Raw genomic sequence first — 18,408 nt, 5'->3', positions numbered from 1 at the left:
CCAGTGCCCTGGGACAAGCCTGCATACCTTCCAACAACCACTGCATCCTGTCTGGCACACATTCTCAAAACATGCATGATGCTTCGACTAAACACTCTCTCCTGGCACAGCAGTCGTCCCGGCTGCTTGGCACAGGTGCGCTGTTTTACCTTGGTTCCTGCTTTACGACTTACCCACAGGTCCTGTGTTGGGAATGTGGAGCTGTACTGGGCTTTCGTTCCGTTCTTTGCGTGCGTTGCTTTGTTTAAATGTTTTTTTGCGTGTGTTATACAGATTTTTCGTGCTCAGCAGGGAAAGGGAAAAGCTGTTAACATTTTTCTCCCTCTCTTTCTGTCTCCAGTTTTGCTTTTTTTATTCATATGCGTAACTTTGTATTTCTTTGTTACAACGTGCGTGACAAGGCAGAGAGTTTTCCGTTGCTTTCGTTTCTGTTTGACTGCGCGGGCAGAGAGACGAGCATGTGCAAGGAGCGGTCACCTCACTCGTCCTGTTTCCCACATGACAATGCTGCTTCACTGTTTTTTGCTTACACTCTCTTCTTGTGCTTTCAGTTGTTGGTTTCGTTGCCGCCGTCGAGCGTTTGCTTCCGACACCCTAGGTGCCCAAGGAGGCCAACACGGGGAGGGCTTTCTTTGTCACCCGCCCTGCTCTCCTTGCCTGCGGTCTCTTCCTTTCCGTTCCGTTATTTTCCGCCTTGTTTGTGGCTGTACTGAACAAAAACTAATGCTTGCCTGCTTCGGTGACATGTGACACTGCAGAAACACTGCTGTCTGAGGAAATGGTCAGGTGCTGTGGAGGAGGAGGAGGTTTTGTTGCAATTGAAGTGGAGGTGTGTTTTCTTTTTTCCTCTATGCACACGTGGGTGTGGAGCCTGCATCTTAGCTTTTACGTGTTTGTGCCGGGATGGCACATTCGTACTGTTCAGACAGGCCATGCGAGTGTGAGGTATGCGCAGTTAGGAGGTTGAAATCCCACAAGTGACTAGAGGCTCGTTTAGGCCAGGCTTGGTGTATCAGAGCTCGCATGTCAAGGAAAGAAAACGCTTTGCAGGCTATGGAGACTTTGCTCGCACAGCCACGGTTGGCTGCATAGACCGGCGCTATGCGGGATCCAAGTGTGCGCCCTTGCTTTCGTGTGGGAGGCATTGGCTGCCATTGCATGCTGGCTCGCACAGAGTGTGCGAAGGAGCCCCTGGAGGCGTGCACAGAGGAAAAAACAAAGCACAGCATGGGTGTACCGTTGCCGTCGCGACCTGGTCTTTATTTCCTTTTTCTTTTGTGCCTCGCCCCGTTCTTCTTCCTCCTCCCCCCGCCCCGGGTGCCCCTCCGTCCAGCTGCGGGTAGTGAGGGCCTTTAAGAGCACGCTGGAGGACATGGAGGACCAGCGCAGCGTCCACAGCCTGCACAGCCTGCACAGCTCGCGCAGCCACCCGGGCGGCCGGCCCATGTCGGACATCAGCTTCATCGACGAGGAGGCCAAGAGCCCGTCGCCGCAGAGCGACCCGCTCCCCGCGGACCTGGTGTCGCCCCGGCACAACGGCCGCGCCCGGGACGCCCTGCTGTTCTTGCGCCGGGGCCCCAGCCTGCACAGCGGCAACCACCTGCCTTCGTCGGCCGAGTTCGCCCCGCTCGTGGCGGAGCGCAACTCATCAGAACCGGCGACCCCGCGCTCGGCGCTCAGTGCCTCGTCGTCCAGCTCGTCGACGTCCTCGTCGGCGCCCGCCGCTGCGCCGGACAACAACAACCGGGCCAGCTTCTCCAACCCGCTCACGCAGGGCTACAACCTGCTTGCCGAGCCGCCGGTGAACAAGCTGCACGAGACGAGTATCTGATGGCCCCCACGCAGGGTTGGGCTCTCGCGCGGGCGCTGGAGCCGACACTCGGGCGCGTGAGTTAGCGGCCGGGACGTCCAGGGCACACACATCGAACTCTGCTCAGAGGGGGGCGCCTCTTCTCCTCCGTAGCGGCCGCCTCGCTGCTCCCAGGAACAGGGCGCCGGTTCTGGTGAGGCCTGTCGCGAAACACACCGCTGTAGGGCCTTCGGGCACTCCATTTTCGGTGGGCACTGGTCGGCAGTGTAGCTTAGTCTCTGGTGGAATGCCGGTTCTTCATCGATCAAATCAGACCGTAAGTGCTCGATACTACCACTAGGCCAGTGGCTCTCCTGTGGCCCCTGTCCATCTGCCAAGTTGCACAGAACTGCAGCCGCTCGCGTGTAGCGGCACTGGCTTAGCGATGCGCACCGGCTCGGGCTGCTGCGCATCACTCGTAGCACTTATAGTGCTTCCTGCGGACCCAGCTAGGCAAAGGGTCGCTTCTATACGCATTGCCATCGGGTGACGTCAGGGGTGTTCCACGTAGAGTTGCAATTTGGGCTCGCCCCTGTTCCCTAGGTGTTCCCTAAAAGATACACGTTTTTACACATAACCGTGCGCTCTGCCGACAATTTAAATGCCTTCCCACCAAATCCCTTGGCACGATCATGAGGGGAATACACGCTTTGTTCTCAAGATCAGAATTTCGGAGTTTGCGAGAAAATTTCAAGGACATCTATACTCACTGGTAGAAGTAACTTCCATGTATGCTAGCTCAGGTAATTCAGCACTTGACAAGGGCCACATCCGCAGTGTATTTATTGTGCGAGGTCTTATCATCCGCTCTGCCGCTGTGCGTTGGTAGTTGCAGCTAGCTTTGTCCCCAGCGCTCGGTGGGGTGCAGCGAGCATTGCTACCCCGGCCCTGTCATGCGCCGAGCGAAGCCCAGCACAAAGGCAGATTGTGAAGTGGGTGCTTGCCCACTGGTGACCACTGCCGCTCGCCCAGCGTGCTGTCCCGGCTCTTCGTGGAGGCGTTGCCATGCAAACCCCCCTCCCCACTCGCCCCCACACCCCTCAGGACCGCCAAGCTCTTGCGAGTCTTGCTCGGGTGGTAGCTAGGTCGCGAACCGCTGGCCCGTCCTTCGGGGCGCTCGCAAGAATTTTACAACGAGAACAGTGGACTAGAGAACAGTGCAGTCCAGGTCCCCTAGGGAGCACGTCTGCAGTACCCTGCTCCACGTTGACGGAAGAAGGAAAGTGTGGGCCGTTGGCAGCGGCAACAGCAAACTCTGTTGTTTCACCGTCACTGTGGCTTTTGACATCGGCGAATTCGTTCTGTGACTGTGCTATCCGAAAGTCGTTGAGTTTTGAATTTGTTTATTTATCCTCACTTTTTTTATCACCCTCTCCGGCAGTTCTGTGCATTTTGTGTGTGGAGGCGGCCGGAGTGCGTTCTTCTGTTCCGTCAAGGACGTGTCCTGAGTGGCCCTTTGAGTGTGTTGCGTGTTTTGCTCTGTCGTTTGTCGCCTGCCCCCGTTGATCGCGTGTGTCGAGCACCTCCTGGTCGCAAGCCGTGTCATCTGTCCAGTATTTTGAAGTTGGCACTGCCTTGTTTCTCGTTGACCTGGGTGCCTGGACAGAAGTAGCAGCCAGGCCGCTGTTTTTGCTTTGCAGAGGAACCACCATGTTGTTCTTGTTGGATGTTGGACCTTGTGCAAAGGCGCCCAAGAAGTGTGATATTTTCAAGCACACAATAGCAAAAATGTGCACTTCGGGAACCTGCTCTCCTTCCCTGTTCAATTTCGTGCAGGGTCTGCATAAGTGTACAGACGTGTGAGTGCATGAACCCACAGTTTGCAGTGCCCCCGTTAGGCCCCCCTGCGGTTCACACCCCCCTCCCCGCCTTTGTTCTTTCGCTCCTGTCCGTTGCATGGAAGCCCTTCCCGGGGGGAGGGGGAAGAGAGGGGAAGGCGTCCCGTGGACGCGATACTCGTACCGATGCTGCCATTTGTCGTGCTCAGTTTCTCTTTGTTTCTGCCTTCGAAGCGGGCCTGGCTTTTAATGGGGCCAGCCCTTGAAGCAAGCTGCCGATTTGCGCTCGCAGACCACGTGATGTTTCAGCAAACGAATGCAAGGCCGTTGAGGGGGAGAAGAAAAGATCACCTTTGGCACACACACCGTCAAGCTCTCGCCCACCTCTCCCTACCTTCATTGTTTCATTCACTTGATCTCCCTCTTCCCTAGGCACTAGCCCTGCGGCAATTTCTACAGCATCCCTTTGAGCCCCCGAACTTATGCACTCCCTGCCTAGTGAGGAGAGCAATGAGGGGGGAACACAGTGACGAAGCCAGGCACACCTTGCAAGTTGGTCGGGTGCGCTCGAGCTGTAGTCTTGGGGGCGGAAGAGTGCGTTACCCCTGGCGCCCGTGGATATGCGGCAGGTTCCTAGTCATGCGTTTACAGCATGCGACAGTGAAGGCGTGGACAGGAAAGTGCCGATTAGGAAACGAATATGCAATTTGCACTGTGTGCTCTGCTCCTTTCCTGCCGTGACCTGTTGTTGTTTGACGTGAGTGTTTGGGTGCAAGGTTTTCTGTGTCCTTTGTTTTTATTTTTTGGTGCATGTCATACTGGGCATTTTTTGGGGGCCAGCCCTTGGCCAAAGCGTGGAGTGTTCCTAGCCTTGGGTGGTATTTTCGCTGTGGTCGCTTGGCCAGAACGCGGGCCGACAGCCGTTCTCCGAGGCGCACCAGAGTGGTGTGCGTTGACGGGCGGAGTCAGGGTCAGCGGAGCTTAGTGGGCTGGGCATTTTTTTGAGGTTTGGCTCGTGGAAGGGCTTGATCAGGAAGGCCGTGCGAAGAGAGCCGGGTGCTTAGTAGGTGCCCGCGTGCAGCTGTTGCGCTAGCTTCAGGCCGTGCCAAGCCTCTTGGAAGCCGGGTCCACCTTTCTCGGCTGGTACAGACCCCTTGTTGGGCGGCGCCCTTCTGCGGCTCCCTTGTGGCGCAAATAAGCCCCTGGCCCTCGCTGACCACAAGGGATGCCTGCGAGTGCGGGTGGTTGCAAGACGTGTTGTCGCGTCTTCACAGTTGCTTGTCGCCCCTCGCGTTGCACGTGACGGCTGGCACCACCGACATTGATTACTCCTCCGTTCCACAAGGTTTCCCCACAGGGAGGTTGTCCCTTAGTGCTTTGCGGGGGGCTTTGCGGTGAGCAAATCAAGTACCAGTCTTCCTGTAACTTTTGAGTCTGGGTCGGAGCAGCTTTGGGCGAAGGTCTGAGCGAAGTTGCCCTCCCTCGTCTCATCTCCTTACACCGCCTCCTCCCCCTCCCCTGGTCATCGTCATGGCTGCCGCCGCTGTATCGACACGTATGCATACAGGAATCGCGCGCACCCAGTCGTGGGTCACGTTTTTTCCAAATATCCAGTGGGTGTTCGCATCTTTGTGGTCACAGAGCACGAACAAACATTGTAGACTTGTAGGTGGGTCAGTGTAAACTATAGAGATGAGTACAAATATTCTGTTTCCACTTTGCTCTTTTGCGGGTTGGCCGCTGCACCTGCACGTTGTGGGGAAGAGGCCAGAGAGGCAATTGGGAGGGGGGGGAACAAACCAAGCGCTTTTCACCAGTTTGATAGACAACAGCTGTGGCTCTCTTCCTGACCAAGCCCCGTGCCACCCTTAAGCGTCTTGCGTGACTGAAGAGTTGCGTGCGCAACCGACCAGCATTTAGCTTCGGAGCTCCGCTGCTTGCGGCAGCGGCCGGGGTCACACGCAGCTTTCTTCTCGTAGCCGAAGCAGTATACCATAGCTGGCTAGCTTGTGTTCTCGGACACAAACCTAGAAGAACTTGTGAGAATAACGTTGTCTTTTGCAGAAGCTCTTGCATCTGAAGCAATACCTTAGTGTCACTGTAAGACGTACGGTTTCGTTGGCTCGGCGGGGTGGCGGCGCGAGTGCTGTAGCTGGCAAGTTGAGCCCGCCCCGAGCACTCGTTTCGTCACCCGCCGGGAGCCCAGTAGACCTGCATTTGAATTTGTTGGTTGTTTGGCCTTTTTGTGGATTTTAAGAGAGCGAGAGAGACTCCAGTGTTGGAATACGTCACTGTATGGCGGTGTTGAGAGATGCGAGATATTTTTAACCAAGGGCTCATTGCAACTGGTCACAAGGTATGGCGCCGTACGTAGTCAGCTATTTTCCTCTTTACAAATACTCCCATTATTGCTATTATTTTTGAGACCTCTGGCAGGCTGGCTGTTCAAGTCTTCATGTGAGCTATTGGCGCGTTTGTGGATTGTTACAGATGCCTTGTTATAAAGTTGTTCTACTGTGCACAAAGATGACTTGCTGCGTTTCTCGTCAAGTGTGGCAGAGTCCTTTTTTGCGTTTAGTGTAAATAATACCGAGGCATGTGCGAGCTGTAATCTTCTAGCCTGAGTGACGCTGAGCATTGTGGAAGGACGGCGCCCTTTTTTTTCTCTCTTCCTGTTTGTTTGTTTCATCCCTGTGCAGGCTAAGGGAAACCTGATGTACAAAAGAGGTGATTGAGTGCAGCAGCTCTGTACAGGGGATACATAGAACCGCATATTAAAATGGAGATCCTGGAAAACTCTGCTACATGCCGCCTGGCTCTGTTTTGCTCCCCAGGGGTGCACCACGCCCCCACTCTCTTCTTTTTGTCTTTTTTTTTTTCCATCCCATAATGCTACGCTATCCAGCTGCCAAAATGAATTTGTGAGCTCTAAAAAAGGGGGACTGCTCTTATAGCCAGTTCACTGCCCTGTGACACTGAAGAGCATTCTGTAAAAAAAAAAATGTTGGGGCTCTTTAGATAAACGTGCCCTTTACACAAAAGACTCACGAATTTTTAAAACGCATTGTGGGCTTGCATCAGGGCTAATGTCTGCATCTTGCTACAGATTAGTCAACACACTGGCAGCCATCAAGGGAACCTGTGTAGCCGGCCCTGAAAATCGGCCTTTAGCCATCTTTACATTGCTGCGGTAACGCCGCTGACGTACACTCGACGGGGCATCCCTGCATGTTGCTATGCTTGCGTGTTGGGGTTGGGGTCAGCCAGCATGGTTCACCTACAAGTTTAATGCTATACTATCTCAATAAACAGTCAGTAATAATGAAGTGTCAGGTGAGAAGAGTAAACAATCGCAGCTGGCCACAAACTACTTTGCATCACCGGTCTTGCTTCTTGGTGCCTGCGACCTGAGCGTCCGTAGTGCAAGCACTGACAAGTCAGTGAGCTGGACTAGACGTGGCCTGTAGGCTCGCATGTGAGCTCACGAAAGGTTCGTCTGTAAGGGCTACTGACTTGTGGCGCCATATGCTGGGCCCCAGCACTGTGCCCGGCACTGGTGTACAAAAGTGTGCGTGGTGGTGCTTGCTTTTTGCCGGTGCTGAAGTGCGAAAGAGAAAAGTTTTTCTGCTCCCGGGGCGTCTCATTGATGGTTGTGCTGAGGGCTGGGGCGGAGTGCAGGGCCTGGGTTTCACACTCATCCCCACCCTGATGCTATTTCCCAAGGTGATTGGAGGAGAGTTGCAGGATCGATTGATTCCAGTTCCCTACAGCAAGAGTGCAACAGATCAAGCTGTAAGACTCTTTAAGCTGTTGGAAACCCTTTTTTCTTTATGTCCTGCACCTTGTGCTGCCTGCTACGTTGTCCATATAACTTTGTAGTGATTTGGTTTGTTGGTAGCCATAGAATGCCTAACAACAGCCCTCCAGAGTAGCCAACGTGCCAGTTTTCGCAATGTGGCCTGGCTTGCTGCGGGAGGGCACTTCGATGAAACACTGCTGCTCCTCTTGGCTCGATCAGTAACTTGCTCTCGTTCGTTGTGGGCCATCGGTGGAAACGGGCACGTTGGCGTCTTTAGACGTGCTTGTCTGTTTTCTTTTGCGGGGCTGCATGTGTCATTCTAGTCTTGCTCGTATCTCTTGTGCAGTGAGAGTGATGGTGACGCACCCGTGGTTCAAATGCTGTGTTGTACTAGTGGCTCAGCCCATGGCATTGCAGTTTGGCGTCTCGCTGCGATAGGCGTCTGATGTGGCGGATTGCTCTGATGGTTTTTTGACACCATACAAGGGGGGCTGCTGTGGAGAACAACCTCCAAGATTTATTGCCTTTGGGGGTTTTCTGACGGGGCGATCAAAAGGAGCAGCAGTTATTTCGGTCAACATTTCAGAAGGGGACGAAATTCTTCACTGAGTAAATAAAATGGGTCAATGAATTTATTCACAGCATGCTTTTATGCTGTTTGTTTTCAGTCTAGGTTTATCAACCTATCTCAGTCCCAAGCTGCAATTCACAGGGCTGGAGCATCGGGGCGGGGCATGGCCATCCTGAAGTTTGCTCTCTGGGAATGCCCTCCCTGGGTGTTGCTCTAAACACTGTGCTCTGGGACAGCTTGTTACTGAAATACAGGCAGTTGGATCACGTATGATTCAGATTGAATGTTCACGGTGATGATTTGGTTCGCTTCGTATGTCCCGGATTCCGGAGAGCAAGCTCAGGGATGTGTCCACTTGTGCATAATACGTGGCATGCACTTGTGGTTGATTAGGGAGGCTTTTCGTTTTCTGCCTCTTGTTTCTTTTTTTTATTATTATTATTGCTATACCCAGGGGTTGTTTAGTGTTAATTGCTATTTTCCCCCTCTTTGGTTTCTCTTTTCCTCTTTTTTTTTTTTTTTTTTTGCTTTTCTAGTCTGCATAGGAACATGTTCCCTTTCTTACCATGTGCAGCCACGTTTTGTTGTACATTTTTTTTTGTGTGTATGCGGGGACTGGAATCTGGTGCTTTACTTTGTGGCAAATGTGAGCGCAACATTGTCATTGCAAGCAGCTAGTGTTGGTTTGATTTTGCACTCTCTCTTATGTTGTACACAAAGCAGCATCACTGAGCAGTGTTCGTTTGAAGACTGAGCAAAAAAAGCAACAAGTCAGCAATTGCGCATTCAGACAACATACTTGATGACAGTGGAATTCAAAGTGGCCCGCATTAAGGGAGTGCAACTGCCAAGAGCAGAGAAGTCGGTGCTTGTGCTGCTGCAAGGGGGCTTCACTTGGAATTCCTCTGAACGAGCAATCACCTGACCTGTTTGCCCAACTAACACTGGACTGTTGTACATACATCCCAATGGAAACGGTTGTTTTGTTCCCAGACTTGCTGCGCCATCTTCCTGTTTGCTGTAGCTGCATGCCGGTGGGAATGGGGCTAGAGCAGCTGCCATTTTGGTTCGCCATGGTCGAGGATAGCGGTGCTTTGGCCCGAGACATGGCTGACCGGGCATCTTTGCACTTGCGGGGATAGAGGGGGGGTTCAGTGCAGTAAGTCCGTGTTAACTTGCAATACTCAGCCACTTCCTTCTCTGGTGGGCACAGGTCCCGCCGTACACACTGGACAGAGTCTCAGCCAGCTATACAGCAAGTTTTGTGCGAGCGGAGGGTAGTGTGATCAGTATACGCCTAGCTTCAGGCAGCCTCGCGTTTCCAACTTCTAATTTGGCTCCACTGACGAAGTGGCAGCGTTGGCAGTGTTGTCGGAATGATACCTCAAATGGAAAAATAGAGGCACTTGAGGGAGGCAGAAAGGAGAACGGCAGCACAGAACAATGAAGCGGGAAAGGAATTGGGCAGCTTCGTGTCTACGCCCATTTGTTCTCATGCTTCTATCTTGTGTGCTGCTTATTGACGAAGCATATGTTGGCGAACAGAGACAGGTGTTTTGGTGTTTGAAGCTCATGTTAGCTCGTCTGGACCTTGCAACCTTCTAGCGGCAAATAACACCTCTGTGGCGACAGTGCCTATGAATGAGGGGTTGGTCGCAGAACTGAGCATTTAAATTGGGAATATTGAATGTCTAGCAACAAAGCACTCAAAAAGCATTGAGGGGGCCTGGACCATTGCGGCATGTTTTTAGATTTCATTCCACTAAAGTCCGCGCACAGGAAAAGGAACTGAGGGCGACATGCATCAGCCTTTATTTGGTTACCAGTTATTTGTGTGAGATGTAATTTAGCGGAGCTCGCGTACATTTCTATGCAGGCAGTGAAGTGAGCTCGCCGTTCAGATAGGAGGTAGTTGCGGTGTGGGTTAACAAGGGCTTACTGTATCACACTGCTTTGGCTTTGTAGTGCCTGTTGTTCTTTCAGCTTACTATTTGAGCTGAATCTGCATTGTGGAGAAGTCTGACTTGCATTTTGTGCTGCTTGACTGTAGTAACCTTTGAGAGGGCTGCATTTGGAAAGCTAACCTTGCGCTTTGTGCACATGGCGGAGCGACTGGGTTCGTTACGGAGTATCCGTATGCTGTAGACGGACAAGTGCTTGTTGGTAGTGTGCGAATGCATCGACATGCCTGGATAATAGCTGCTGTATTCAATTTAAAGTACCAACTTTTATCAGCTGTCCAGCTGTACTTAGCTGATAGTGAAATAGGGAGTCTGTCAAAAGCCGCACTTTTTTTTTCTTTTATGGCCTGGGCATTTACTGTGAGGAGCAAAACCTCATATCCATAGGCTTGCCTTTTTTTTTTTCTTTTTATTGCATTGTGCCATAATTTGCATCTTTCGCATCTTTTGTTCTAATGTGACGGGAACCTTATGGGGGTCATCCTGGGTAGTTAAGCATTGGCTTCTGGAAAAGGAAACTACTACGTCCGCTTACCAGGCCTGGCTCTCTCACCAGCCATTACCACGAAATGTTTGCATTTGTGGCCATAATGCCGAAATCAGTATTTTTTTTTTGCTAGTTATTTTAAGCACCAACAGGTATTTCTGGCATTGAGGTTACTTGCGCTCTAATGCCCACCATCTTCGCAGCCTTGCGTCATGTGCTAGACCTCAGATTTTCTCACTAACATGCTTGCGTGTGTTGTCTGGGTGATTTACTGGCCTGCGTCTAAGGCTGCTGTTGCAGCATAGAAGTCCTCTGTAGGAAACCACGCAGCGAGCATTGGATCCCGGCCCCACTGTCCCTCTTTCTAGCACGTACCTCACGTTCAGCCCACTGCAGAAGGGTTGCCCAGAAGCCCCCGATATTGGGTTAGCCGCTTGTGCACTGTTCGCCACAGCCAAAAGCAAGCGTACTGGGCGAATGGTGGGGCTTCCCGTTGGACAGACGCTGTTCTTCTCCGCCTTTCTCTTAATCTCGTCCTCGTACAAGATATCTTGCCCACCTCGAAGGGCCGCCCTCATCCTTCTGTTTGTTTATTCTCCTGTTTCTCCTTTTCCGTGTTCACCTAGTGTCTCTGCAAAAGAGAGCGAGAAAACGTGCCACTTACTCCATTTGTCGTTTACGCATGCAGGCCTATCATTCTGATGTATTGGCGAAACAAGTAAGTTGACCCCTTGGACTTATAGGCACGCAACTCCGGCGGCATGGACCTTACTGTTTGATGCCTTGAGCAGAGCAGGCGGCTTCTTCCCCTCTCGTGTAACTCTCGTGTCCTCCTGGCATGGCCATCGTGTGCTGCCACCGGCGCGCCGACGGACGGCGGCGGCTGATTCGGTGGCGCGACCATCTCTCTGTGCTGTGGTGCAGTCTGCTGTGCTTGCATGCCGCTGTGTTTTACTTGCCGCTTCCACTGGCTCTCCACTAGGGTTGTTCCTCGGCTGCTTGGCTGGCTTGTCTTTTGGGCGGTCTGCCGTTCCTCCTTCGACGAAGCGCAGTAGGAGGGAGTGTCGCTTAGTGCGTGTGCCGTCGTGCCTGCTGTGGTGATGCAAGTCTGGCCTGGTGCAAGTTTCGTGCCGTGTGGTGCTTTTCTTTTGCCGTGCCTTGGTTTTGCACACTCGGGCGCAGGGTCCTTTACGTTTGCCACGAACGCAGACAGGAGGAAACAGACGGTACAGCACTGACCCTTCCCCCCGACACTCGTTGAGGATCACAGGGCGGGGGTTTGAGGTCGAAATGCCTGCGGTCTGTTGCACCTCCCCGGGGCACGCACTGGTGCCGGGTCTGTCCCGAAGCGTCGTGCTCTTGGCAGCTGCAAGGGACCGAACACGACCCGCCGTGTGGCCCCCCCCGTGACATTTGGGAACATGTGGTGGGAAAATCTGCCGCTTCCAAGGAACACCTCGTGTCCGAGAGCACTCTCGGCCCCCCACTGGGAGAGAACCGGAACGACAACAGCACCACGACAGTGTCTACAGGAAGGCATCGCAGACCACCAACACACACAACACCACCGGGCACTCCCACAGAATCTCACGGGACCAGCGCGGGCGAGTGGCGGAACAACACCTACCACCACAAACTGCCGCACAGACTGACTGCAGGCATTTTCGTTCTGACTTCTTTTTTTTGCTCCTTTGCCTGTCGTGGACACTTGTGGTATAACCCCGTACCAAGCGTTTTGTTTGTTTTTCTCTGAGTGGCGAGGCTTCTCAACTGACAGACAGAGGGAAACTAAACATGTGCATGTCTTGGTTTTGTGCGTCTTTGGGCCCTTTTGCTTTTGTTTGGCTGTTGATGGTTTGTTTTGTTGTCGAGTGAATAGTGACGAGCCGCATGGACAGCACAGGAAAGGACGGGCACCAGGTGTGTCCGGGTGAGCCACACCGTGAGACCTCACCACCACCCTTCACGCTGACCGGGCGTAGAGGGGACCGTTTGCGAGGCTTTTTTTCGGTTGGCTGGGGTGTGTGCGCTTGGCAAGTTCTGCTGTGTGTTTTTGTTGTGTGTGCTGGTTGTTGCTGGGACGGGGAGCTGTTGAGAGTGGAGGTGCCGCCGCACAGGACCCGCTGCTCCCTACTAGGATGCACGTTTTTTGGTTTTTTTGCTATGAGCATGCTAGGTTTTGAAGCACAGCTCTACAGAGGAGCCAAGTGACCAGTGGCTGTGCCATTTTGTTGTTTTGTGACAGTGGCTGTTTCTAGTTGCCTGTCTCTGAAGCAGTACAAATGTTGAGTCAAAGTGATTGCAAGTTCTAGGTACGTGGGCTCTTGGCAGTAGCTCTTAGCACCTTTGCCTTTAAGCTACCCTAGCCAGGCGAGCACTGGTAATGGCTTTGACAGCTTGCTTTTCCTCTCTAGGAGTGCTGCCTAAGACCTCTTAGCCGTGGTCGTAAGCGTAGGAACGCCTGTCTTCAGAGCTAGTCTCTGGGAGGGTGCATCCTCTGTGCACTGGCGTCAGGTTTGCCACGCACTCTCTTCGGCACTTGTAGTGTTTGAGCCCGAGTGAGGCCTTGTTGCCGACCATGGGTGCTGCTGCAACTGCTTTGTCTGCCTTTTTGGACAAACTCTCTCTTTTCCGCCTTTTTGCTGTCTGGCTGCGCTGCCTCTCATATTTTTCTTTTTGGTTTTTTATGCGAGCATTGTTTGGTTTTGAAGCTTTTTTTGGTTGGCTCACGTTTGTTTGCTGCGTTTTGTTTGAACTTCTCTCTCTCTCTCTCTTTCTCTCTTTTTTGGTTTGGTACTCACACGTTTGTTTTGTCTCCCCCGCCCCTGCTCCCCGTTTTTCTTTTTCTTCCCCCTTCTTCTTCGTCTTCTTCTCTTTGCTTTCTGCCCCCCCCTTCCCCCCTCCCCTCCCCACCCCCCGCCCCTTCTCTCCCCCGTTTTTTCTTCTGGCCTGTTTCAGATCCGAGTAGTGAATGCTTTCCGCAGTAACTTAGACGCTCGCAATAATCCTGCCTACCAGACCGCGCTCCTTCGGAAGGCATCAGCGGCCTCCCCTTCGGGCACGGGCGGCTTTGTGCGGCCGCAGCTGCACGCGCAGCCGCACTCGTCAGCCGGCGCGGGCGTGGCCTCGCCCAAGGAAGAGGCGCCGAGTGCCCCCGCCGCTGCTCCCCCTGCCGTGCCCCCCCGAGAGCCCCCCGCCGCCGCTGCCGCTGCCGCTGCCGCCGCCAGGGAGCAGCCGCCCGCCAAGGAGGGCGACGCCACATCTAATCACAGTGTGGAGACTGCCGTGTGAGCCAGCGGCACCACTTCCCTTTCGCGTCGCCGAGAGCCTCCAGAAGATGTGTGCGTGCGTGTGTGTGTGCGTGCGTGTTGTTCCCCGCGGCTGAACCCTGCACCTCGACGCGCCGCTCGGCCGCTGACGAAAGATGTGCGTCAACCACCGCACCTGTCGCTCCCCGCCTCAACTCGGCTTCCTCTCGACCGCTAACACCGTTGTCGCATTGCGAAACACCCTCTCTGTGTGCGTGTCGGTGTCTAGGCAAGGCTTTTTTGTGCCACGGACGGACGCATCGGTGTTGGCGACGATGCAAAACAAAATAACGTAGAAAATATGTCGTCGAGCCTCAAAACATTTTATCGCCGCAGAACGTGAGGCTCAACTTCGGTTTCCTTTAACCACTTTCCACACGTAGCGCCTGCGTTTGAAACCCTCTGCTGTGTGTGGACAGCTAGGCTGCCGTTTGTATGTTTTTCTGTTCTCTCTCTCTCTTTCTTTTCTCTTCATGGCTCAAAGTTGTCGCCAGCTCTGAAATGTGTGAGTGATCGGGGGCACACGAGCACGCGGCTTTTGTTTGCGTGCGACGTCACGGCACGATGGGCGCGGCTGGCAGATGAAGCTGCCGTATCGCTTGGCACCCTGCCCACTGTTTGTACACTGTTAATCAAAAAACAATGATGCACGAATTCACGTTCTTGAGCAGAAGAGATGGTGTTGAATTGCATGTGAAGCATGCAATCGAGTCGCAAGGCAAGGTTGCTTGAAAAAAGATACCCGTTAAGTTTGCGCATATTTTAATATCGAAGTTTAGGCAGTGTGCGTGTTCGAACTGAACATGTTCCCATCTATGACCGCTTTCGTTTCCCTCAACTTGTTATTGATCTTTCAAATGCCCCGCCTCTCCCATTGCGTTCCTGTGAAGTTTGCAAACTGCTTTCGATCCTTTGCTTCACCCCCTCCCCCTTTTTTTCCCCTTGCGAATTGAGCGTTTAGAAATCAAAAGGGTTATGGAAATGGTAAGTTAGGCAAAGTGCTGTTGCACAGTGGGATTGTTAGTTACTGCACAGTTCTTGCTGGATCATACGTTAGTCGTATACAAATATAAATACTATACAGATATATATATATATATATATATATATGACAAGCATTTATTTTAGCATTACATTGCGATGCCGAGAGAGCAATGGTGGAGAGAGAGGGGTGTTAGGCGCGCAATTTAAGCAACAAATACTAGTAGCAAAGTTTTTTCAGTGCTATGGAGCTGATGATTAGCAGCGAACATAGTGGCCACACAGGTTAAACAAAAGAGAGAAAAAAAAGACATGGCTCAAGCTGTCCCCGCTAGGCCTTTGCGCAAACGGCTTTTGTTGGGCTCTGTAGTTTTGCATGTTGGCAGTCGTCCCTTGTTGAAACGAAACATTCTCCCCACTGTTGCCACTCCCTTTACCGCAGCTGCTGCTGTCAGTGGACAAGCGCTCTCTCTCTCTCTCTCTCTCTTCTGCACGTACGTCGCAAGAGTCTCTGCACCAACCCTCTCTCATTCTCTCTGTGCAAAAAGAAAAAAAAAAAAAAAACAGGCATTCTCTTTTCGGAGGGTGTAACATAGAAGACGCGTACAAAGGCGAGATAAAATGCGTACTCTGCCCCGTGTCCCCCGTCACTCTTGCCTTATGGCCTGTCGTCTTGGGCTGGCATGCATCCCCGACAGACCGCTCCTCCCAACTCGCTCCCCCTCCCCCTCCCCGATGAGAGTCAAAGCCCCACCCTTCTCCCTTTTCACTGAATGTCAAGAGATCGCAGTTTTCTTGGTGTTTTAAGGGAATTAATGCAAGGTGTGAAAGTTGCTTGCCAAGACGAGAGAAGAAAGAAAAGTGCTTCATGAACATACCAACTTCCTTTTCCTTGCGTATATCTACGGCATTATATATATATATATAAATATACATATACGATATAAATATGGAGAGAGAGATATACATGTCTAACCTTCCTGACCTTAACCAGCTCTTACACAACAAGAAAAAAAATACGATGTTGCTCCTTTGTCACTCCAGAGTAAATTTATTTGGTTGGCAACGCTGGCGCCAGCTCTGCACTTGTACAACGAATACGACGGGATTTTTCTTACGAAGGAGAGTCTCGCTGAAAAAAAATGCTTTATTGTTTGACTGCCAATGGCCGAGCTTTCTTTGTCAAGCTTTGAATTCTCATTTACCCTTTGTTTTGTGTGTGCATGTGTGTGTGAGTCTGCACGCACTTCAGTTCTCGTCATTAGGTACGATTGTGCTGCACTGCACGTCATGAAAACAAATAAAGGCGTTGCGAATGGGCGCAAGAAAGTAAGTGGGCATTCACGGAGAGGATTAGTAGGCACGGAGCGAGAGTTCGTTTTTGTAACAGTTGCGTGGTGCGACTCAAACGGGGCAGCACGCGGCAGATTTGTCATCAACTTGCGATGCTGCGGAAAAGGACGGAGTAATTCATGCTCATTTTATTTTCTCTTTACCGAAACCCGAGAACGCATGTGTGTGCCTTGTATTGCGCGGGCAAATGTATTGAAAGGAGAGGGATGCCTGTCATCTATGTTTCCCGCCATGTAAGGGACAGAGAAGAGCAAAGATATTTAAAAGAAGCGAATTATGCAAGTTAGCACCTTACGTCCGTCTTCACGAGCGCTAGCACCACGCAGCTGACAGGACGGTTGTTATCCCCACATAAAGAATGCCTATTTGCTCCTCAGCCTTCTAATACGTCTTTTTTATTTGCACCCGATTTTGCGTGCACACTTGCTCGCGTCCTAAAGCTGTTGCTCATTGTTGTTTATTCTCAAGCAGGAAGGGAAAAAAACTTGTTCTCGGTGCTTGATTTTGCACTTTTCGGAGAAAACTCCAGTGAACGAGGTCAGCTTGGCACCTGGGCTACACAGGGGATGCATGGTATGGTGGAGGTAGTACCACAAGGCGCAGCATCAGTTTTGTGACGCGACTCAGGGCCCCCGCTTGGACGCTTTGGTTACCTGCTTCAGGGACATAGCTGGGGTTAGGTGAGTGAATAAGCGACCTGACTCTTGCATCCAGTGTTTGTGGCACAGCCAAGAAGGGGGGGCGCAGTCCGAGCGATGTTCTGCAAGCATCAAGGAGCAGATCGATGGGCACCTTGGACTATGAGACACTAACTGTAGTCCAGACCACAAAAATACAGCCAATGCAAGCAGCGCCAAAGTGGCTGAGCTTCTGCTGCCAGCTTTTAGCTGATTCTTTGCTTGCAGACACTGTGTGGGGGGTCATTGGCGAGATGACGGAACTGTTTGAACGCAAGCACGGTGATCTTTACTCAGTTTTTGGTCTTGCAGCACCGGCCTAGGTGATCAGTAGCTTTTTGTGAACAAGGGTGCCGCAGAAAGATAACCACCCGCTTTGGCTACGCCACGGACTCTTGTAACAGCCTCCCAGCCGGGGTAATGCAGGACTGAGGCCAAACGTAAGACCCCGTTCATTTAGACTCCCTCTTTCGTTGGTGGCTAGGGGGATTCGCTCATTTTTTGGCCTTAGCTGGCACATTATTCTTCCCAACCCCCGGCCTTTTTCTTGTGTGTGTTTAGTTGCTCTTGCCTTGAAACTTGCACAGTAGTTGTGTGGTCGCATGGGTCCTTCTTACTCGGCCTGTTTATTTATGTCCCTAGCACGTTTCCAGCACGGAGACAGGGCAAAAGGGTGAGTGCCTGACTGATGCGAAGTTGGTGTGTGTGGAAGCTGTCTCCGATGCAGCCTTTCTTCCTCTTCAGGTGTGGTGAACTCAGCGGCGAGGCTTTTTTTCCTCTAACGTGGAGGGTGATGCCATTATGCGTAACTGTTAGCACTATTATTGCCATTTGCTGTTCACTGTTATGCAGAGCCTGTTTCGTTCTTGTTTGGCTGTATTTCCCCCTCTTCCCCTCTTTTTTCCATTTTTCTTTTACTTTTTTTTTCTGATCTCATTTGAGGTACCGTGCAAGCTCTTGTAGCTTCTCATGTCAGCAGGCTGCGACGTTTCGAGATATCACCAAAGCTGTTTCTAGCGACCGTAGGCATCTCTGATGGTAACGATACCATTCTAGGGCCCATTTGAACTTTTTAAATGCTACACACAGCCGTGGTGTTAGAAGCTAGGTGTATTTCGCCTTTAAGTGTCTGGCGTCCATCGTGGTCAAGTTGAAAGTCTGGGTGCATTCTTTCTTTCATGGTAGCGATCACGACTGCAATCTTCTGCAAAGCAAACTCGGTCACTTTCTCCCTCGGTATTCTCTCTGTCGGTGAGCTCGGTCTGCCCACATGCCTGTGCGCGCCACGTCGAGCATCTGGCATTGACGTCCGTAGAATTGACATTGCTTTACGTGCCTCTTGTTGAAACGTTGCACTGCTTTCTTTCTTCGAGTACATCATGATGTGAATGTCTTAGAGTAAAGAATAATTCAAATTTGGGGGAAAAAACACACTAGTGGAGCATAACATCTGTGTGTTAATTCTAATGAATGCATGACAGCACTTGTGTTTTCAGGGGTAATTTATGCAACAACTTATCAGTGGTATGTCGCGGCAAGTGCTTTGCATTTGACACATTGTGCATCATAATGACCGTTCAATGCCATTGTAAATGAATCATCAACTTCATCTTCTGTTGCGAAATAAAGTTACCCAGCTCTTGA

General features: G+C 51.8%; 1 protein-coding gene across 21 annotated transcripts in view; it reads left to right on the top strand.

Annotated features, from left to right (window-relative positions):
* Pmca (plasma membrane calcium-transporting ATPase 3) overlaps nt 1-18,408 on the top strand; it is a 283,076-nt gene extending 264,668 nt beyond the window's left edge. For 13 of the 21 annotated variants that reach the window (XM_077682991.1, XM_077682987.1, XM_077682988.1 and 10 more), the window contains one exon: nt 1,334-6,431. In XM_077682991.1, the coding sequence (XP_077539117.1) occupies nt 1,334-1,831 (498 nt within the window). In that variant the 3' untranslated portion in view covers nt 1,832-6,431. Of the gene's footprint in view, nt 1-1,333; nt 6,432-7,350; nt 7,420-11,133; nt 11,164-13,403 lie in introns of those variants that run through there. The other 8 variants (XM_077682992.1, XM_077682989.1, XM_077682996.1 and 5 more) reach the window with 8 other exon arrangements.

This window comes from Haemaphysalis longicornis, unplaced genomic scaffold, assembly GCF_048455015.1.
Source record: "Haemaphysalis longicornis isolate Haplotype H1 unplaced genomic scaffold, Haemaphysalis longicornis Haplotype H1 scaffold_9, whole genome shotgun sequence".
NCBI lineage: Eukaryota > Metazoa > Arthropoda > Arachnida > Ixodida > Ixodidae > Haemaphysalis > Haemaphysalis longicornis.
The sequence above is the reverse complement of the archived record's forward strand: the minus strand, read 5'-3'. Positions and strand labels throughout refer to the sequence as shown.